This window comes from Phoenix dactylifera, chromosome 17 (genome assembly GCF_009389715.1).
Source record: "Phoenix dactylifera cultivar Barhee BC4 chromosome 17, palm_55x_up_171113_PBpolish2nd_filt_p, whole genome shotgun sequence".
Classification (NCBI taxonomy): Eukaryota; Viridiplantae; Streptophyta; class Magnoliopsida; order Arecales; family Arecaceae; genus Phoenix; species Phoenix dactylifera.
The window spans coordinates 7,274,338-7,293,647 of NC_052408.1; the positions used below are offsets into that span (position 1 = coordinate 7,274,338).

Sequence of the window (19,310 nt, forward strand, 5' to 3'; positions counted from 1 at the left end):
ATGAAATTTTTACTGTCAAGGACACATATGCTATTCTGATAAATGGGGCCAACTGATCTCCTGTTGCATCTTTTGCTTGGAAAACATATCCTTAGAAATTGGGTTATCCTTAGAAAAACTCCATACAGTTGATAAACTTTGAAACAAAAAATTGTTTGGCCCTTCCATCTTTGTGCTTTGCAAAAAATGATGATGAATTTTTGGATCGTTTGTTTCTTAATTGCCCTTTCTCAGCCAGCATCTGGAAACAGTTTTAATGTTGGCTCAACTTACCCAGTTTACCATGCAAGGTTTTAGCCTATGGACAACTTGGAGACAGCAAATTATCAAGAAAAAGATGGGCGAATTAGTTGGGATACCTGAGGATCCCTGGGCTAGTGTGGAAGGAGAAAATTTGTAGAGAAGCATCCAAATTAGCTTACCTGAGGATCCTAGGGCCACCACTTTACCTAGGGTAGAATACCGATATGTTACTTGATTTGGTGCGACGTGCCTTAACTGTTAAGTAACAATTGGCAGCATGCTAACAAAATTCCTCAGCCACAAGGGGTTAGAACCTTTGGGAGCAAATTTTATAATGGTAAGAACCCATTTAGTAACTTTGTATTCCATCCTCCGGTATCTTCTCTCCTTGATAGTTCATTATTAGAAAGAGGGTAGTCAAGTTCCAGCACTCCCAAAATGCTCCCAATTTTTCTATGATATTGAAAAAATTATACTTTGAAAGTGAGACATGGGAGAGGGCCAGTAGGTTTTTGAAGGAGCTTGTTGGAATTTAGCCATAAAGGTTATTTTCAACTGGGTCCAAACTTTTCATGGCCTTGCATGAGGAAAGAGTCTCCGGAAGACCGCCATGAGCCCATTCCACGAGAGACTGAGGAATTGGAGATGAACCAATTCTGTGAAATTAATTTTGATTTCACCATCAATGGAATTGTTCCCAAGATCAAGCAACTGAAGCGTCGACCAAGATTAGAATGAAATTGGTAATGGAATGATAAAATTGTTTGGGTGTGGCCATGGAAGTTATCAAGGATGACTCCTGAGAATCCATTGAAAGATATATCCAGGTGGACTAGACCCAAAATGTTTCTAATTCCCACATCAAGCTCTCCTGAGAAGGTGTAGCGGCTCGAATCCAGGACCTCTAGCTGCAATAGATGGAACGGTCTTTTAGGTAGAGGACCTTGAAATTAGTTGGGGAAAGGAAATAAGATAAGTTTGCTGCTCCAAACCTTAAGTCGTTCATCTGCGAGTTAACGGACGCTTAAAAGCATCGGCTAATATGAACCGATGCTTGAAACCGTTGGTTTGTGTCGGACTAGGCCGAAGCTTAAAAGCATCGGCTTGTGGTCTTGCCCGATGCTATAAAGCGTCGTTAAAGGCGACACTAAAAACATACATCTCAAATTCCTAGGTAAACAATCTATGATGTATCAGGGGTCGACGGTATCATGATCTCTACGAATAGATGAAGTATCAGCAACCTACAAGAAAAAAATACTTTAGAAATTAAAAATACGAAAGTCATCACGCTCATACAAGAATACATTATAATTACGTAAAATATTCATATAGATTTAGTTATGTACCGAAGGAGCAAATCTCTGCAAAAAAGATAAAATATGGTCAAGCTGATCCTGCAAAGATTGTATCTTCAACTCTTGGCTCTGCTTCAACTCCTCCATATCGGTCCTATAACTCTACCTCATCTCCTCTATCTTTGTCTCATATGACTGCTTTATCTGTGCCATCTCTGTCTTCAAACTACAAACCTCTGCAGTGCTACTACCTTGTCTGGCATCTTGGGTATATCGGCTCACTGCAGACAACTGAGTGGGGGTAACTCCGACACCGTAACCCCTCACACGACCATAACATTCTGGGCCCATCAATTCGGCATAAACTTGAGCCTCGACGCAACTGGCCGCGTCGGATGATGATGACTCCCCGACGCACTCTGAAATAAGAGTTGTAGCTCTTTCCTATATCTCTCTAAAAAAAAACAGTTACATTAATATTTTAAAAGAAGTAAAATTAATAAAAAAATTGTGAACAAATAAAAAATGAATACATACAACTATATCTCTCGACTCATCCCGAATAAAGCTGCCATCTCGGTGGGTGTGGGTCATCTTATAAAACTCTACCTCACTAGGCTCCCTTCCATGCTCTACTATCTACACATACAGAAAGTATATTGACAAACTATATATCATGATACGTGCTATATGTTAGTAGAGTTTCAAATAGTTTCAAAAGAACTTACGAATTCAGTCATTCTTTATGTTTTTTCCATCGTAAAGTTCCACATATTTGGCACGACTCTTGGTTGATATTTTCACTGCGACATAAAATGCAGTCATTCAGACAACTGTATATCTTCTCGTATCCAAGGTTCAACTCTTTTATTAGTTTTTTTGGCTTCATATGAAGATGATGGCAAAGTAACACCTTCCAAAAATGCATCTTTTAATAATTGAAGAAGCATAGTAAAGACTTGCTGGACCACCTATTCAAATATTTCAAATGTAATAAATGCAGAAGAAAAGAGATCTTCGTAAAATTCTTACAACCCGGATACAGTTCTTGATCACAATCTTTTACCAAGTTATCATAACGAGCTGTGTCAATAGAATGTATAGATTCCTCAATATGCATGGACTGATCAATAACTGTACACTCATCTTCTTCTACAGTTTTAATATTATGTCCAAGAGCATCTCTAAGTAAGCCCCTTATATCATCTTCTTTTACAATATTTTGTTCTATGTCACTGGTTCCAAAATTGAAGGTGTGTTCTAGATAGGAGGGTTGGTTACATGAAGGTGTGAACTCTCCATAAAGTACCCATTCAGTATAACCCTTTAGAAAACCATTCCACACCAAATGTTCTCCAACAATTTTTGGATCAAGAGTAGAACCGTTTACACATTTTTGACATGGATATAAAATCTTTCTGTTCATATTAGATTTCTCAAAAGCAAACTTAATGAAATTATGAACTCTATCCAAATATTTAATACTGGATCTCAACTTATTTATCCAACTTTTGTCCATTCTATTAGAATACCGATTGAACTACAATTTATATAAAAATGATAAATAAAATTAGGATATGTGGAAGTACAAAACATATCGGCCAAACAATAAGATAAACAATATTCTTATTGTTTTTGTTCATTTTATTGGATACTTTGGTCAATTTATATTCATCCTTAAACGGCCTAACAGATGTTTTATTACTTTAAAAGCTGCCTCTTGTGGGAATAAATTCAGCTAAAATATGGAGTACAACTTTAACTGATGGACACTCTACTGAATTCTAAAACATAGCATTGATGGAAAGGAGGTACACCAGTGGGACCTCATATCATCCTTGACATATCTTGGCTTAAGAAAAGTCTCCCTATTTTGCAGGCTTATCCTTGACATATCTTGGGCTTATACCTAATGAATGGACATATGTCCCCTCAAAAGCACTGACATACCTCATATTACCACCCACTTTCAGACTCATCATGGATCAGAGACCAAAAAGTAATAAACCTTAAGTTTGAAGTGTATGGCTTCAGCATCTTGGTAATATTCATGAATTATTCTCAATTCTTGTATGTGTATAAAGATGAAGTACCATAGTTTTTTTTTCAAAAAAGCTTTTCTACACTCATTCTAACTTGCTTAGACAAGTTTCATTTATTCCAGGTTGATACTCTCTCCAAAGAGTAAATTTACCTTGCTTAACAGACCCATAATACTAATTTATATTCACTGAAAACTGGTTTATTCATTTAAATTAATATATCGAGATTGTTTTAGTTGTTATCAAATATAGATCTAGACATACCCATAAAAGATAAACCTGATTGTGTCATCAGCTTGGGTTGGCTATTGCACAATAAATACTTATTTTTCAAAAGCCAACTCATAATTGACCTGGTCCCTACAAGACAGGCATCGTGCATGATGCATGTGTGGGTGGGTGTCACATATGTTTATGATTCAATTGACTTGTTTCATGGGAAGAGGTTGTATAACGCGATATGTATAAGTTCTTCACCATGTTATGGGCCTGGCATGTATCCTGTATAATAAGAAATCATATGGCAACAATTTGGAGTTGACTCATAACAAATGTCATTGAAATCTGATTCTTGTTTGATATCGTTGTAGTAGGTCTTCAGTTATATCTGCTTTTCTCAATATTACATTATGTATTGACATGTGATCTGAATCGATTTGACAAGAGCAAAGGATGATAAATTGTCTAGTTCAATATGATGCAACTTGGAAAGCCAGTTACAGGTGACCCTATTTGAAGTCAGATACAGGACTCCCTGGAACTCTTGTTCACAGATTCCATAACCATGGCATTTACAAATGTACACCCCACAAAATGAACATAGCAAGTACAAAATTCAGAATACCATCAGCATGGGCATCAATAGCTATAGATGGGTGTTAAGGACAAATAGAATTCAACAACATAGAGCCACCGTAACCCCTAAACATCCATGACAAATCTCACGAGAAAAACCTTCTCATAGATCAAGCCAAATCATTAATCCACAAGAAATCTAGAGAACTTATCTCACAGAGAGAAAGCACGCGAATATTATAGTACAAACCATCAATCAGATCAAAAAAAAAAATATCGCAGAAATGAACGAAAGTTCGCACGAACCTTGCAGGGTCTCCCCTTGATCACTATATACTTGAATCCGCAGGTCGGTCGGTCGACGCAGGTCTCCGGACAGGAGGGATACCGCTCGATCGAGTCTTGAGGGCTACTCGGACGACGCCGGAGAGGAGGGAGGAGGAGGAGATCCTCGGGCGGAGGCGAAGCTAGAGAATCAGTAAAAAAAGGGAAAAAATACCAACGAACACAAGAACAAGAGGAGGCAGAGAAGGAGGAAAACAAGCGAGAAGGAGGAAGCGGAGGGAGGAGGAGAAAAATACCTCGGGCGGAGGAGGTTGGGATCGGTCGGTCGGCGCCGGAGAGGAGGAAGGAGGAGAGGAGGTTGGAGTCGGACATCCGGCACTGGAGAGGAGGAAGACGGAAGGATAGGGCAGCGCCGGAGACGAGCAAGATGGAATCTAGGGCAGCAGGTCGGTTGGCGCTGGAGAGGAGAAATAAGGGCTCGATCGGGGTTGGGCGCTGGGTTAAGAGGTATCCTCGCCTTCGACGATGCTTATACGCGTCGTCTAAGATCGACGCTTACGTTTGCTAGACCGACGCTTATAACTGTCGTTGTATCTTGGGAAAAACAATGACGCGTAATAGCGTCGTCCTAGGTCCATTCGCATGCTTCCTGGCGTCGTTTTCTCTTGAGGACTATGACGACGCTTTTAAGCATCGTTGATTAAAAGCGTCGAAAAAATTTGGTGCGGAAGACAAATTTGCCGACGCTTTTCCCTAGCATCGGCATTCAAGAGTCGGCTTTGCTGCTTTTTTTTGTAGTGTAATGATCCTCCTTATGTCCTCCAGCATAGGATGGAAATCCTCAATATAAATTTGCTGATCAACTAACCAGCTGATAACCATCCAAGAGTCCCTACCAAGAATTACATTGGAGGCAATGACTGCATAAACCAAATCCTCCCAAGCTCCCCTCATCTCCGCAAAAGGGACTATGACATCATATAGATTGCATCAAGGTCGTTAGTATTGTCCCGAATAGTCCAATTTGAGGTGTATTGAACCGTATCAAAAGCCATCCGAAATGATTCCGGCCTTTGGATCGAGAAACCAGGGAGGGAGAGGGAGAGGAAGAAAGAAATAGAGAAAAATAGAGAGAGAGAGAGAGAGAGAGAGAGAGAGAGAGAGAGAAAGGAGGAGGAAACGAGAGAGGGAGGAAGGGAGGGAGTGAGAAGGAGATGGCGGCGGAGACCGAAAGAGACAGAGAGAGGGGGAGAGAGTGCTTTCAAAGCCCTCTCTTCTCCACAATGCTCGAACATGGCTCTTATTGTGAAACGAAATAGATGCTTCGGCCCATATAGAGATTACCAACTTTTCTTATTATTTTTTTTAAAAATAAATATTTTTGAAGAGAAGGGTTAATTGTCCTTAAAGAGAGAATTTTGCTTCAAAATTAAGTTGCAATATTTTTATTATTTAATAAAGTTTTTGTACTCTCAATAGTATAATTTTCCTGCAAGTATTCTGTTGATATTTGTTCTGAAGTCATGGGCATTGGAAAGTCCTTCTGCATAAGATCATCCGGTTTTACAACCATGGCAAGCATAATTGCGTCACAGTCCAATAGGGATATGCCCACGCCAGTACCACATGCCATTCAGAACACATCACAGAGGTAACTACAAGTCTCCTTTCTTTCTTTCTTCTGTCTTTCTATTTTTTTATTTTATTATGAGTTGGACTCCCACTTAATGACGTAGTCATACTTAATTTCATCTTTCAGTCTCTCATATTTAATAATACGTATGCCTTACTTTATGTAAGGAAATCACCATGATCCGAGCTCTCTTGCGGGTCTTTCTTCTTTGATTTGTCGCTGGGAACGCCGCCGGAAGCTTCGCCGGAATCACAGATATGAGCCTTGATCATCTTCTCCTCTGTTTCTTTGTTCGCCGAAAAAAACTCGACAATAAAAAGGCTCTGATTAATCCTCTATTTTTACATTTGAAAATCCCTATTGATTCTTCCTTTGCCGGCCTCCTTCGCTGCCGGCCCTTGTCGCTGGAGAAGAGGGCTTGTCCCCTTTGATGCTGTCGGCTGTCACTGGAGTCCCACCGTTGGAGAACTCGAAGGAAGGAAGAGAGGGGCCGAAACCCCTGTTTTCGGCCCTTTCTTCCTTTTCTTTTTCGTCGCTGGCCCTTGCTTGCCGCCGTCGGCCACCGAGGTTGGCGGAGCCGCCTCCTGTTGCCGTCGGAGCTGGCCACTATGGCCGCCCCTAGAACCGATCGTGAAGGAAGGAGGAGAAAGATCCCCTGTTTTGAGTAGGAAGAGGAGAGTTTTCTCTCTCCTCTCTCCTTCCTCCTCTCTCTTCTTCTCTCTCTCCTGCCTCCTCTCTCTCTTCCTTTTGGTCATCTAGCCATCGCTTTTCTTTGAATTAACCGGCAAATCACCGGGCCTTCATCCAAAAACAGTGTACTCTACCCGGGCCCTTTTCTTCCTCATTCCGCCAGCCGCCGAGTTTGGCCAAGCTTCACCGCCTTCCGAGATGTCGTTCGAGTGGCCGTCAGTCAAGGAGATCGGCAATGATCAAGCCAAGTTTGATTGGTGCTTTGATAGTCCTTTTCCTCTTTTCTTTCGTTCTTCTTCGTGCCGGTTGACTACCATTGATCTGATTTGGGGGCATGAGGTCGTGCTCTAATAGTATTTAATTTGCTCTAATAGTATTTAATTTGCGCTCCGCTTGATTTCTGAAATGATAATTAAATGTATAATATTTTAATTATATTAAAATAGATACATTTGACCCATCTAATCGAAGTGGAATTATTGAAGCGAAAAAAAGATAACTAACCTAATAAAGTATGTTTTCCAAATTATTTTATAAAATAATTATTAATTGATTAAATATATATATATATATATATATATATATATATATTGTACTTAGTAAAACAGATCAGGTGTATTAATAATCATTTTAAAATTTTGTTATATGTTATGAAATCTGTAAAATATGACTAGCCGACTTATAAAATCTGCTTTATATGTATGTATTCTCAGTATGACTATGATCTGTTCTGTCCCCGCCATTGAAGATTATTCATTGAACCTGTCGACTTGTAATATGTAAGGAACTGGTTTTGACATTGCGCCATCAGTGACTAGAATAGTGGTTTCTGGACACCGTTACCACCTGTGGTTAACAATAGTGGTTTCTGGCACTTTGTGCAACCCATGCCACTGGGTTACATGGTCGCAGCCTATTTATGTTGGAATTATGATATCAGAGTTTTTATAAAAATGCTCAATAAATTTCAAAAGAAAAATATGTTATTTTGGATTTATTTTCCAGTCATTACTTTATATTTTGATTAAATATTTAGGATGCTTTGACCCCACTCTGGAGTATTATGTTGCTTACTGGGCTAATGTAGCTCATTATCATATTTTGTCTGTTTTGAAGATCTAGAGGCTTAATCGTACGAAATTGGGGAGTGCACTAGATTCCGATAATTCCTTCAGTTATTGGCATTTTAAATAGATTAGTTAGAGTATTTGATTTATGTTGACATATGGTATTTTGAAACTTTAGAAGTTTGCTTCGAATAAATTATTCATAAAAAATAAATAAATTTCAAGAATTTGTCATTGTTTCGATATGATTTGCAACCTTGCATGCTTATACGGTCCGCCGTGCAGGTGTGCCGCATCTGCCGCGCTCCAAGCTCGAGGCATAACACTTTATATATACTTATATTAATTTTGTACACAGTTAACACACTTTTTATTATTGAGAAAGATTAAACAAAAGTAATCACGTTAATTAACACTAAACATTTCCATTAATCACAACACATTTTATACTTGCTTGTTTCCTTTTCTCTACCAAGTGGAAGGATTAAAAGATAAAAAGCATCAAAATAAGAGGTAGAAATATACAAATCGCAAGCAAGATGGAGGCAGAAAGTGACCTCTCCCGTGTGTCAAGAAAAAAATGGCTCGCGCAACTATGACAAGACTCATTTCAAATCCAAAGAGAGCCCCCGCAAACAATAGCAGGCCCAAACAAAAGGGAAAAACTAAAAACTGAAAACAGGTCGAAGGGAATGAGCATAGGAAGCAACAGCAAAAACAAGCGGCTTAGGGAAGTAACGGCGGCTACATATTAATGTATGTTTACGTAAGCCTTCATAATAGCTTACTAATATTTGTGGACCATTCTCTATGACTTTAGACCCGGCCAAGTATCTGCCTCGCTGCGGTCATTTTTTTAACAATATCTCCCGTATGCATTCGTTCTTTGGGTAATTTGCTGGAACATTGTAGCCCAATGTTGATCACTGAAATTAAGCACTCTCGTATCCTGTCATTGATAATTTCATACTCTTCCTCTCGTATCAACTGCGGATCTACGATGTTCATAATTTGAGTAGGAAAAGCCATCTCAACAAATCGATGAAGATCTAGGCTCTCATTGAAGGCTTCATCAGTGGGTCTCCTTCCCGTAAACATCTCCAAAAGAAGTATTCCATAACTGTACACATCTCCTTGGGTCGATACTTGGCTTCCCAAACCGTACTCTGATATATGTTTGTACAAAGACAACGGCAAAAACATAATTAAACATTCAAGATAAATCGCTCCACAAACAAAACAAAGAAGTGGATCATTTCTCTATGCCACCGAGAGATTATATTAGAAGCATAAATTCAAATCAGAAGGCAGAAATATGTTGCACTATAATGAATGAACCAGATTAGCCTATCTGTCTTTAGCTGCTCATTAGTAGTCTATATTAGCCTACGTACGTAGGAAGAAACTGAGAAGTAGAAATATTTGTGCATGGATTCTCACCTGGAGCGATGTATCCAACCGATCCTTTTATCGCTGCCAAGCTAGCAGACATGGAGAATGAATTAGTAGATTCAGAGAGAAACTTCGCCAGCCCGAAGTCACTCACACGGGCAGTCATGTCGCCGTCCAGAAGAATGTTGCTCGGCTTGAGATCACAATGCACGATTGGCACCAGGCTGTGATGATGAAGGTAATCCAGTGCAGAAGCCACATCGATGGCTATGCTCACTCTCTGTTCTAAATTCAAATTCCTCATCGGGCATTGCTCATTCACTTCCGGATGCAGCCATCGTTCCAAGCTACCATTCTCCATAAATTCAAGAACCAATGCTTTGAAATCATTACCTCTAAAATCAACACTAGAGCATGCAGTTATGATTTTGACCAGGTTCCGGTGTCGGATGCTTCTCAAGGCCTCACATTCAGCAATGAAACTCCTTGAAGCCCCCTGCTGCTGAAGGTTCAGTATCTTTACAGCAACCATCTTTATATCATCCCAGTCCATGACCCCTTTATATACAGAACCGAAACTCCCAACACCAATCAGATTTGCTGAAGACAACCCATCAGTTGCTCTGACCAACTCGGCGTAAGAGACTCTAACATGTTCTGTTCTCATGGCAGCCATGGATGAACATCTCATTCTTGTCTTTCGAGTCCGGTAAAGTAACACGAAGAAGAGAATCAGAGTCACAACTAGAACTCCACTGGAAACTGCGATGATCACCACCAAGATAGCAGCTTTGTGTTTTTTCCCATGGGGTTGGGTAGAGGGGCAGGGTGGCAGGTGCAGTTCATGGATTCCACCACAGAGCTTTCGATTTCCAATAAGTGAAAATTTGCTCATATTTGTGAAGACACCACCTAGCGGAACCTCGCCCTCAAGGTTGTTGGAAGAGAGATTCAGAAACTGGAGCGAGTGAAACATTTGGAAATACTCTGGTACATGCCCCGACAGGTTGTTGCTCGAGAGGTCCAGAAATTGAAGGCCCTTTAGATTGGCCAATGATTTCGGGATGACCCCCTCAAAAAAATTACCGCCCAGACTAAGGTTTACAAGGACCACGCATTCGCCGATGCTATCAGGGATTTCGCCATACAGTCTGTTCTCGGAAAAATCGAGGTCATTGACATTTATCAGGTTGCCAATTTCTGAAGGTAAGAACCCATGTAATGCGTTGTGTGATATGTGTAGGGCTTCAGATAGGGAAGACAGGCTAAGAATCTCTATGGGTATAGGGCCTGTAAGATGATTGTAGGAGAGTTCTAGTGCCTGCAAGTTCTTGCAGTTTCCAAGGTGGGTTGGAATACTTCCGCTCAGTATGTTTACTCCCAAAGAGAGCCAATTCAATTGACTAATGTTTCCCATTGAAGGAGGAATTTGGCCGGAGAAATTGTTGTAAGACATATCCAGTACATTCAGGGCATTAAGATTTCCAAGAGAGGCAGGAATGTCCCCAGTAAGAAGGTTTGCATTCAAGTAAAGTATACCCAGGTTTTTAAGATTCCCTATACCTGAAGGCAGGCTTCCAGATATCTGGTTATTTGAAAGATCAAGGATCTGGATATCTGTGGAGAGGTTGGAAATGGAATTGGGTAAGACACCAGAGAGGCGGTTGTAGCCGATCACTAGTGCTCTCAATTTGCTGCAGTTGGTTAGAGCAGTAAGGAAGCTCCAATCGTCGGCCACATTGGCTGCTAGTTGGTTCCCAAAAAGTGCCAGGATCGACAGGTTCTGTAAGGTTCCAAGGTTACGAGGGATTTTTCCATGGAGATTGTTTGTTTGGAGCTGTATGCGAAACAGTCCAGAAGCATTGGATAATGAAGAAGGGATAAGTCCGGTGAAGTGATTGCCGGCCATCTCGAGATTTATGAGGTGGGGAAGAGTGCTACCTATGTCAGATGGGATGGTCCCTCCGAGACTGTTGAGCCCCACGCTCAATTGACGGATGCTTGAGAGATTGTAGAGACAGGGAGGAATCATGCCTGATAACTGGTTTTCTTGTACACCGAGGGCAGCAAGAGAGGGAAGACGACATAATGAAGATGGAATGCCCCCCGACAGAGCGTTGCTTTCAAGATTAAAAAAGGTGACGGAGGTCAGGTTCGCTACCCAAGGTGGGATGTCGCCCGTAATCATGTTGTGCGACAAGTCGAGGGAGTCCAAAGAGGAGAGGTTGGCCAAAGATATTGGCATGGCTCCCGTAAGATTATTCGTTTGGAGGACCAAGTCAATGAGCTGATGAAGTGATCCCAACTCATGGGGCACTTGTCCGTTGAGGAGGTTCTTACCTAGGTCAAGCGAAATCAGATGTCTGCAGTTGCCAAGACTGGATGGAATTTGTCCTTCCAGAGAATTCACGCTTAGGTTGAGAAGTCCCAGTTGATGCAAATGGCCGAGCTCTTGAGGAATGGATCCGTCGAGTTTGTTCTCTTGGAGACTCAGTCTTCTGAGGAAGGTGAGGTTGGCTACGAATGGTGATATGGTTCCGGCCAGGCCAAGGGAGGGTAAGTCCAGAGCAATGACCCTCTCAGGGTGCCGACTACCACATGTGATGCCTTGCCACTGGCAGAAATGAAGCGACTTGTTGTCCCAGGAAGACAGAGCCCCATATGGATCATGATATATGTTAGACTTAAATGAAATGAGAGCTGAGTGGTCGCTTACGCTTTTGCTGTTGCTGCCCACGAAGGAGGTTGCAGTTCTGGTGGTGATAGAAGGAGAATGGGGAGATGAGAGCACAAAAGGACACAAGAGTAGAAGAAGAGTTGCAGGCATACGAGACGACCACCAAGAGCATGCCCTCTGTGAGTTGGAGAGATATCCCATGTGCGCTACTTGGAAGTCTGAGAGGAAAACAATGAACAATATAGCTTGGTGGAGGCTTTGGATGACCTTCCAAGAGCATGCATGCAGGCTTTATAGCTAGTGGGATTTCTTGGCCGGGTGATATCTGGAGGAGTCTCCATTTATAGCTACTTGGAAATAATCCTATAAAAAAATATTGTTAAATTTCTAATAATACTTTTGAATAAACAATTCAAAATAATAATATATTTTTTTAGTCTAGTGGGATTGGAAAGCCTTGTATTGATCGGAAAGGTGCAGCCCCCGAAACAAGCGCGCGGAAGGCGTTGCTTTTTTTATTGTTCCGGCGCTGAACAAGACAGGGTACTGGTCTTCCAAGGCACAGCGCGCGAAACTCCTTGGACCACTTTTTCTTTTTTTTATTTTTTTTGAGTGCAACTTGAGTGGAAATCCAGTCTCTTTGGCTAAGGTGTGCTTGTCTTGCCGGAAAGACTACTAAGATGTTCTAGTATTATTAGTCTTCTTCCTATCTTTTCATGGCAGAACGGATAAGAAGAAGACGAATAAATGGACAATGATCCAGATCTGAACTTGATTAAACCTGAGAACGTCTTCGACACGCGCCAAAGATTTTGTTATTTTAACATTATATACGTCAGAAGGACGCCCTATCCCCTTACCAAACATTTCATCAATTTGACCCTCTGATATCGTCCTCACCCAACTTTTACGACTGCCCCAACAAAATCTGGAACCCACTCGCAAACGCCAAAAAAGTAGCACCATCCAGGCACGCACATATGAGTTTCTATGCGAGACTAGCCGGCATAGGAGGTTAAAAGGAAAAAAAAAAGTTTCTATGAACATTAATTTATCCGTAAAATGAGTAGAAACACTTAACCATCTCAAAGATGGATAAACTAATTTTTCATCAGCTAGATAAAATGATCTTATCTCTTGTTCCTAAAATATCTCTTCTTACTCTAATACACTAACAAACTCTAAAGTCTTACTTTCTTGGCAATTTTCTTGTGCGGAATCCAAAAAGTCTTTCATATTTCTTACTTAATATATCTAAGTTTTTATTTTAATCAGTTAGTTTTACGATTTTTTTTCTTCCCAACGATTATGATTATATAATTCTTTTCTTGTTGTTTTTAGTAGAGATTGGATCCTTTCAGTCTTCAGTTTAACAAATTCCATTATTTTTTTTTTGTCATGCCTATGAATCATCTAACTCTCTCAATTTTGCATGGTTCAAAAGTGTAAATTGGACTTCCATCGACAAAGAAGTAGAACCGAGAAGCATAAAAGATATTACACAAAAAAATGAATAAATCTTAGCAACTTAGAAGAATATTGGACATATTCTAAAGCCACTTTCGAATATATAAAAGAATATAGATAAATTATTTTTCTAAGTAAGGCCTGGATGACGGTTCTCTAAAAAATTGTAAATTTCTGGATAGATTTCAAGCCCTCAAAGGACGTGCCTAAGTTGTTTCTTAAAAAAAAAATAAGAAAAAGAAAACTAAAGATAACCATAGCTACTCTTCATAAATTGTAAGGCATGATCAGCGAGGAGATCTTGCACTCCCCCGTAGGTCTCTTAAAGCTCCCATTAATCAAAGTTTACAATTGATCCTTTTCTTCGGAATAATAGTATTTTCATGGTCAAGTCTGCAGAAACCATGAATGGAAAGTCCAACAAAATGCCCCAGACTAGCATGCAACGTTAACCTTTGGATTCATTAACAAGTAAAACCATTTCACTGAAGGATAATACTGAGTCTTAATAGTAGAACACTTTTACTGGAGGATAATGCTGGAAATTTCTCAATTTGATGTTCCCGGATATTGATGTCCCTCAAAGATGCATCACGTGATCTACACATGATCTCTGTACGCGTACATAGGGACTCTTAAATTGCACACATTTTCCACATCTATGCACGAGTAAAGATATGAACCACAATCTCATCAACCACTACAGGAACATGTGTAAGTGCATACTGCTTTGATAGTCAGAATGCGGGTAAAAAAAAAAAACAATTCTTCTAGCAAGAAGACTGAAGAGATCAACAAACAAACCCAACAACAAATCTAAACATGATCAACGGAGGATGTAGTTGCGTTGTAGAAATTTCAGCAAAGCATTGACCTTCAGAGTAGCTCAATCCAAACTACTTGCACAGGTACATATCTAGCATACTTAGATAACAATATATCCGATATAACAAGGTGGAAAACGAGTCCAACCAACAAAAAAAAAAATCAAAAAAAGGGCAAAAAAGAAAAAAAAATCAAACATAAAATTAACCAACCAACAAGACCATACCTTGGATGCATCTACTACCATCAGATACATAAAGATGCAGAACCAATATCCTGAAAGAACATCTAGAAGCACTTCCTGTGAACAATGGCTGGTCCAGATTCATCATATTCTGCCTTGGATATCCACATCTGCGATGCATTCAAAAGGCCAAGCAAATAGAATCATCAGAGGAGAAAGAAAATAGGGCACCAAGGCAGATCCAAAATTGGGGAGAGAGGACAAATGATAATGGTTTACCTGCTGGAATGTGTTTAGAGAAGCCAAGATGGAACCTCCGATCCAGACACTATACTTCCTTTCAGGTGGTGCCACCACCTTGATCTTCATGCTGCTAGGAGCAAGTGCAGTGATCTCTTTGCTCATACGGTCGGCAATTGTAACAACCCAGGACCTCACCCAAAATGGCTAGCTGGAAGATGTTATTTGGATTTTTTGATCTTGTATAAGTACCCAAGATCTACCCAGCGAATAACCGATATGGGACTAAATGTCACGCCCCGAGCCCGGAGCCCAGCAGACGCCGCACGCCCGCACGGCGGGCCACACAGGCGTGCAAGGCATCGGATCATATCAAAACAAATACAGATGTTCAAAACTGACATAATTATTTAAATTGTTCAGAAGCAGTCTTACAAAATTTTAAAATAGCATATGCCAACATAATTCAAATGTTCAAATTAATCTAACTAAAATGCCAATAATCGAAAAAATCATCGGAAAATCTAACGCACTCCCCAATCCCGTGCGATCAAGCCTCTGGATCTAAAAAATAGAGAAAATAAAATAATGAGCTACACTAGCCCAGTAAGCAACAAAATACCCCAAAGTGGGGTCAGAGCATATCAGATCAAAATACAGGATAATGTCTGGAATAAATCATAAATATCATTGTTTTGCTGTTTTCAAAACTTATTATCATTTTTCCGAAAACTCTGATACCAGAATCTCAACATGATAGGCTACGACCACGTAACCCAGTGGCATGGGTTGCACAGAGTGCCAGAAACCACTATTGTTAGTCACCGGTGGCAACGGTGTCCAGAAACCACTATTCTAATCATCGGTGGCGCGGTGTCGAAACCGGTTCCTCACAGATTACAAGTCGACAGGTCCAACGTATAATCCCCATTGGCGGGGCCAGAACAGAAAAGAACAGATCATAGCCATACTGAGAATGCATAAATATAAAAATAGATTTCATAAACTGTACAGTCATATTTCACGAATTTCAGAGCATATAATATGATTTTCAAATAAAATTTAACATGCCAGACCCATTTTACTAAATACAAAACAAATTTCAAAATTTAATCCAGTAATAATTACTTTACCAAATAATTTAGAAAAATGCACTTTGAAGCATTAAGTTACTTACATCTTCTCGCTTAATTCCTACTTTAGGTAGGCGGATCAGGTTCACTTGTTCAAATTTAATTAATCCCTTATTAATTTCAGAGCTAAGCAAAATTCAAAAATAATACTATTGGACACAACACAACAGGGCCCAGAGTTGGTCCATAGTGGGCATGGCCCGATAGGGCCCATATCGGACACGGCCCAATGGGCCCGCATAGACCCGGCCAAATAGGGCCCCCAAAGTTGGTCTCTAATGGATTATTTATGTAATAGTCTTTCTTATAGGGACCAAACATAAATTACAGAATACTCTATTGTGAAATAATATACTGTCAAGGGCTTATCTGCAAAATTCTATTTATTGGCCAAATGGATTCGGATTTCAGATTCTGGGTTTCAAGTTTCGGGTTTCAGGTTTCGGATTTTAGGTCTGAACTGAGTTTCGGATTTCGGGTTCTGGGCTTCGGGTTTCGGGTTTTTTTTTCCTAAGCGGGCCCAAGTTGGGCCCACAGTGAACCGGGCCCACGGTGAACAGGGCCCATGCTTGGCCCTGTTCGGCCCGCAAGGGCCTTCTTCCTCCCCCCCCCCCCCCACGGCAGGGGAAAACCGAGAGGGAGAGCGGAAGAGGAAGGGGGCGGCAGGGTGGCCAGAGGCCACCCCTCGGTCGACGGCCAGCCGGCTGCCATGGCGGCCGGCGGCGTTGGGGTGGCTGACAGGGAAGAAGAGACCGAGAGGGGTCTCGGTTTGGGGTCAAAATAGAGAGGGAAAACATGCTATTTGGTATGGAATCAAGGGCAAAAGAGGAGGGAGGCTCACCGGCGGTCGACAGAGGTGGCAGATCTCGGCCGAGGAAGGCTCGGTCCGGTGTCAAGCGGCGGCGGCGGCGGTGCTTCAAACCGAGAGGATGGATCTCGGAATAGGGGATGGCCGTGAGGAGGATCCGGACGGTACTTGACGCGCTCGCAAAAATGCTTTCGTGAAACTAATCTCCCAAGTGCAGGAGAATCGCACAAGTAGTAAATTCTCGAAAGTCCGAGGTCGAATCCTCAGGGAACGAAATATATATGAGATTATTTAGTATAATTTTAGATTAATTAATTCAATAAATATGTGGATTAAGATGATGTTTTGAAGTTTAGAGAAACTAATTAATAGATTAAGTTCGATAATAAAGAGATGGTTAGGGATCCGGAATCCCCCTTCACAATAATACATTCAAGATATAAACTCTACGGTTTCTGATTTAAAAGTTCAAATGTAGGATAGATCTAATCATGGAATATATTGTTTGAACACACGAACTCAATTTCTAAGCATTCGTCGTACCGGTTATGTCTACGACAAATTAAATAATAAAGTAATCCATGCATCAATAGATATAAACCATTAAAGAACTATCTACAACATATGCAAGCAAGAAACCAAAACATATCAAAAGATCTAAATTGAAAAGAACAATAGTTTAGAGTTTACTCCAAGAAAGTAACAAGTCAAGGGTTCTCCCATGACCCTAGACCAAAGGGATTAGCCGGCCATCAACATGAAAATTCTCCGCCGTTCCTGTTCCCTTTTTTTTTCTTTTTATTTTCGGAAACAGGGCCTCCCCTGTTTCTCTCCTCCTCTGTTTTTTTCTTTGTTTTCAAATGAGAGCCCCCCTTTTCTTCCCAGCCGAGAGGTCCCTCCTATATCTCCCGATGGATCCCCTAATCATGCGGGATGCTGACTCCAGAAGGATCGTGATCACGGGAGCTGGGAACTCGGGAGAGCTGGCTCACGGACGCTGGGAGGTGCTTGCGAACGGCTGGATGAACGCGTGGACGGCTGGATGGTATGAATTCGGAAACTGGCTGCAGGATGAGATTCGGACGAGATGTGCGTTCGTGAGGAGCATCCTAGCCAGCTGCGAGATACCCGGACGCGGATCACCGGGATGCGGACGCTGGGAAGCTTCGCAATCTCGGAAGGAATCTGAGGATGCTGAAATGTGGAGATGCTTGGGATCGGTTGATATGCCTGGGAGCTGAACCGTGGACGGCTGGATCGCATGGGATGAGACTTGGATGATGCCTCGCAAGATGCTGGAAAAGGATGGATGAGGCTGTGGATGCGGGATCTTCGCGGGATGCACGCGGACGTTGGGAGCTGATCACAGAAGTTGGGATCTCGGGAGAGCTGGAACGAGGACGCTCGGTGGTAGCTTGGGAGATCTGAACCGTGGATGGCTCGCGGAAGAACGCGTGTGACCTTTGGTGGGAGCTGAGATGCAGATCTGGAAGACGCCCGGATGCTAGCTGATCAAAGATGCGGAAATCGCGGGATGCTGGGGCTCGGGAGATTCGCAAACGGATGCGGAATGGACTGGGAGAAGTTGGATCGCACGCGGACGGATCGCTGTTGTTGGCTGCACACGGACGCTTGGAGAAGCTGGATGCGGAAGATTAGATCACGCATGCTGGGACGCGACGCATGCTGGGACGCGATGCCTGAGATGCAGGTGGACGGCTGGTGATGTGATGTGAACGTAGACGGTGAAGATGGAAAACAACTAATGCTGGCGCTTGGGATGCATCGCGGAATATGGAAAGTTGCTCGGGTGCGCGGAAGAAGAATCATGGACTCTGTTCTGCAGTTAGGAAGATGCATTGTTTTAAGATGAATTTATATGAAATAATGATAAAAATTATAATAAGTGCTAAGGATAAAATATTTAATCATGCAAATGTTAACACCTATTATTTATCATTATTTTGCTAGCATTAGGCTAAGTTAATTGGTACTTAGATCGAACTTTTGTGCTCTCATCACACCCCCAACTAGCTTATTGCTAGTCTCTAGCAATTCAGAGTAAACAATAATATGAGAGTACAAAAAGTGTTGGTTGATCCTTTGATGTTTTATTAGAACTAATTGCATAAAATTAAGATAAGTACTCACTTTCGTAGGAATCACGATTGCATTTTGCACGTGCAACAAGCCGTTAAACCCCTAGGTTACCCTAGTGGACGAGTGTTGTCTCGTGAGGGTTTTCAGGGATGCTACCCACAAACATCATGAATGATATGACATGAGATTCTAATAGAAATATGAAATATATCTTAAGCTAATACACATGTAATTAATTGATATATATTTTCAAGCATGGCAACTGTCAAAGCAAGGAAATATAAAAGTGTAGTGTGCATCAAATCGCATGACTTTCTCAGAATACTAATACCTCCACCACAACAGGGCACCGCCTGAGTTTTAGGGGCACTACTCAAGTTCAAAAGTGTTTTCTACAATTTGTTAGAAACTGATCCATCAAATTTTCAAAA

At 41.3% G+C, this 19,310-nt stretch overlaps 1 protein-coding gene and 1 long non-coding RNA gene across 2 annotated transcripts; both read right to left on the reverse strand.

Moving 5' to 3' along the window:
- Positions 1-8,719: 8,719 nt before the first annotated feature.
- LOC103699752 (probable LRR receptor-like serine/threonine-protein kinase At3g47570) lies at positions 8,720-12,679 on the reverse strand. The gene is made up of 2 exons (XM_008781756.4): positions 9,494-12,679; positions 8,720-9,219 (listed from the first exon to the last, which is right to left on the reverse strand). Exons 1-2 carry the CDS (start codon positions 12,321-12,323, stop codon positions 8,870-8,872), a joined length of 3,180 nt encoding a protein of 1,059 aa, XP_008779978.2. The 5' UTR covers positions 12,324-12,679; the 3' UTR covers positions 8,720-8,869.
- A 1,757-nt stretch (positions 12,680-14,436) lies between these two features.
- LOC120104315 lies at positions 14,437-15,034 on the reverse strand. The gene is made up of 2 exons (XR_005506764.1): positions 14,878-15,034; positions 14,437-14,768 (listed from the first exon to the last, which is right to left on the reverse strand). It is a non-coding gene; the product is annotated as an uncharacterized LOC120104315 (long non-coding RNA).
- Positions 15,035-19,310: the final 4,276 nt, after the last annotated feature.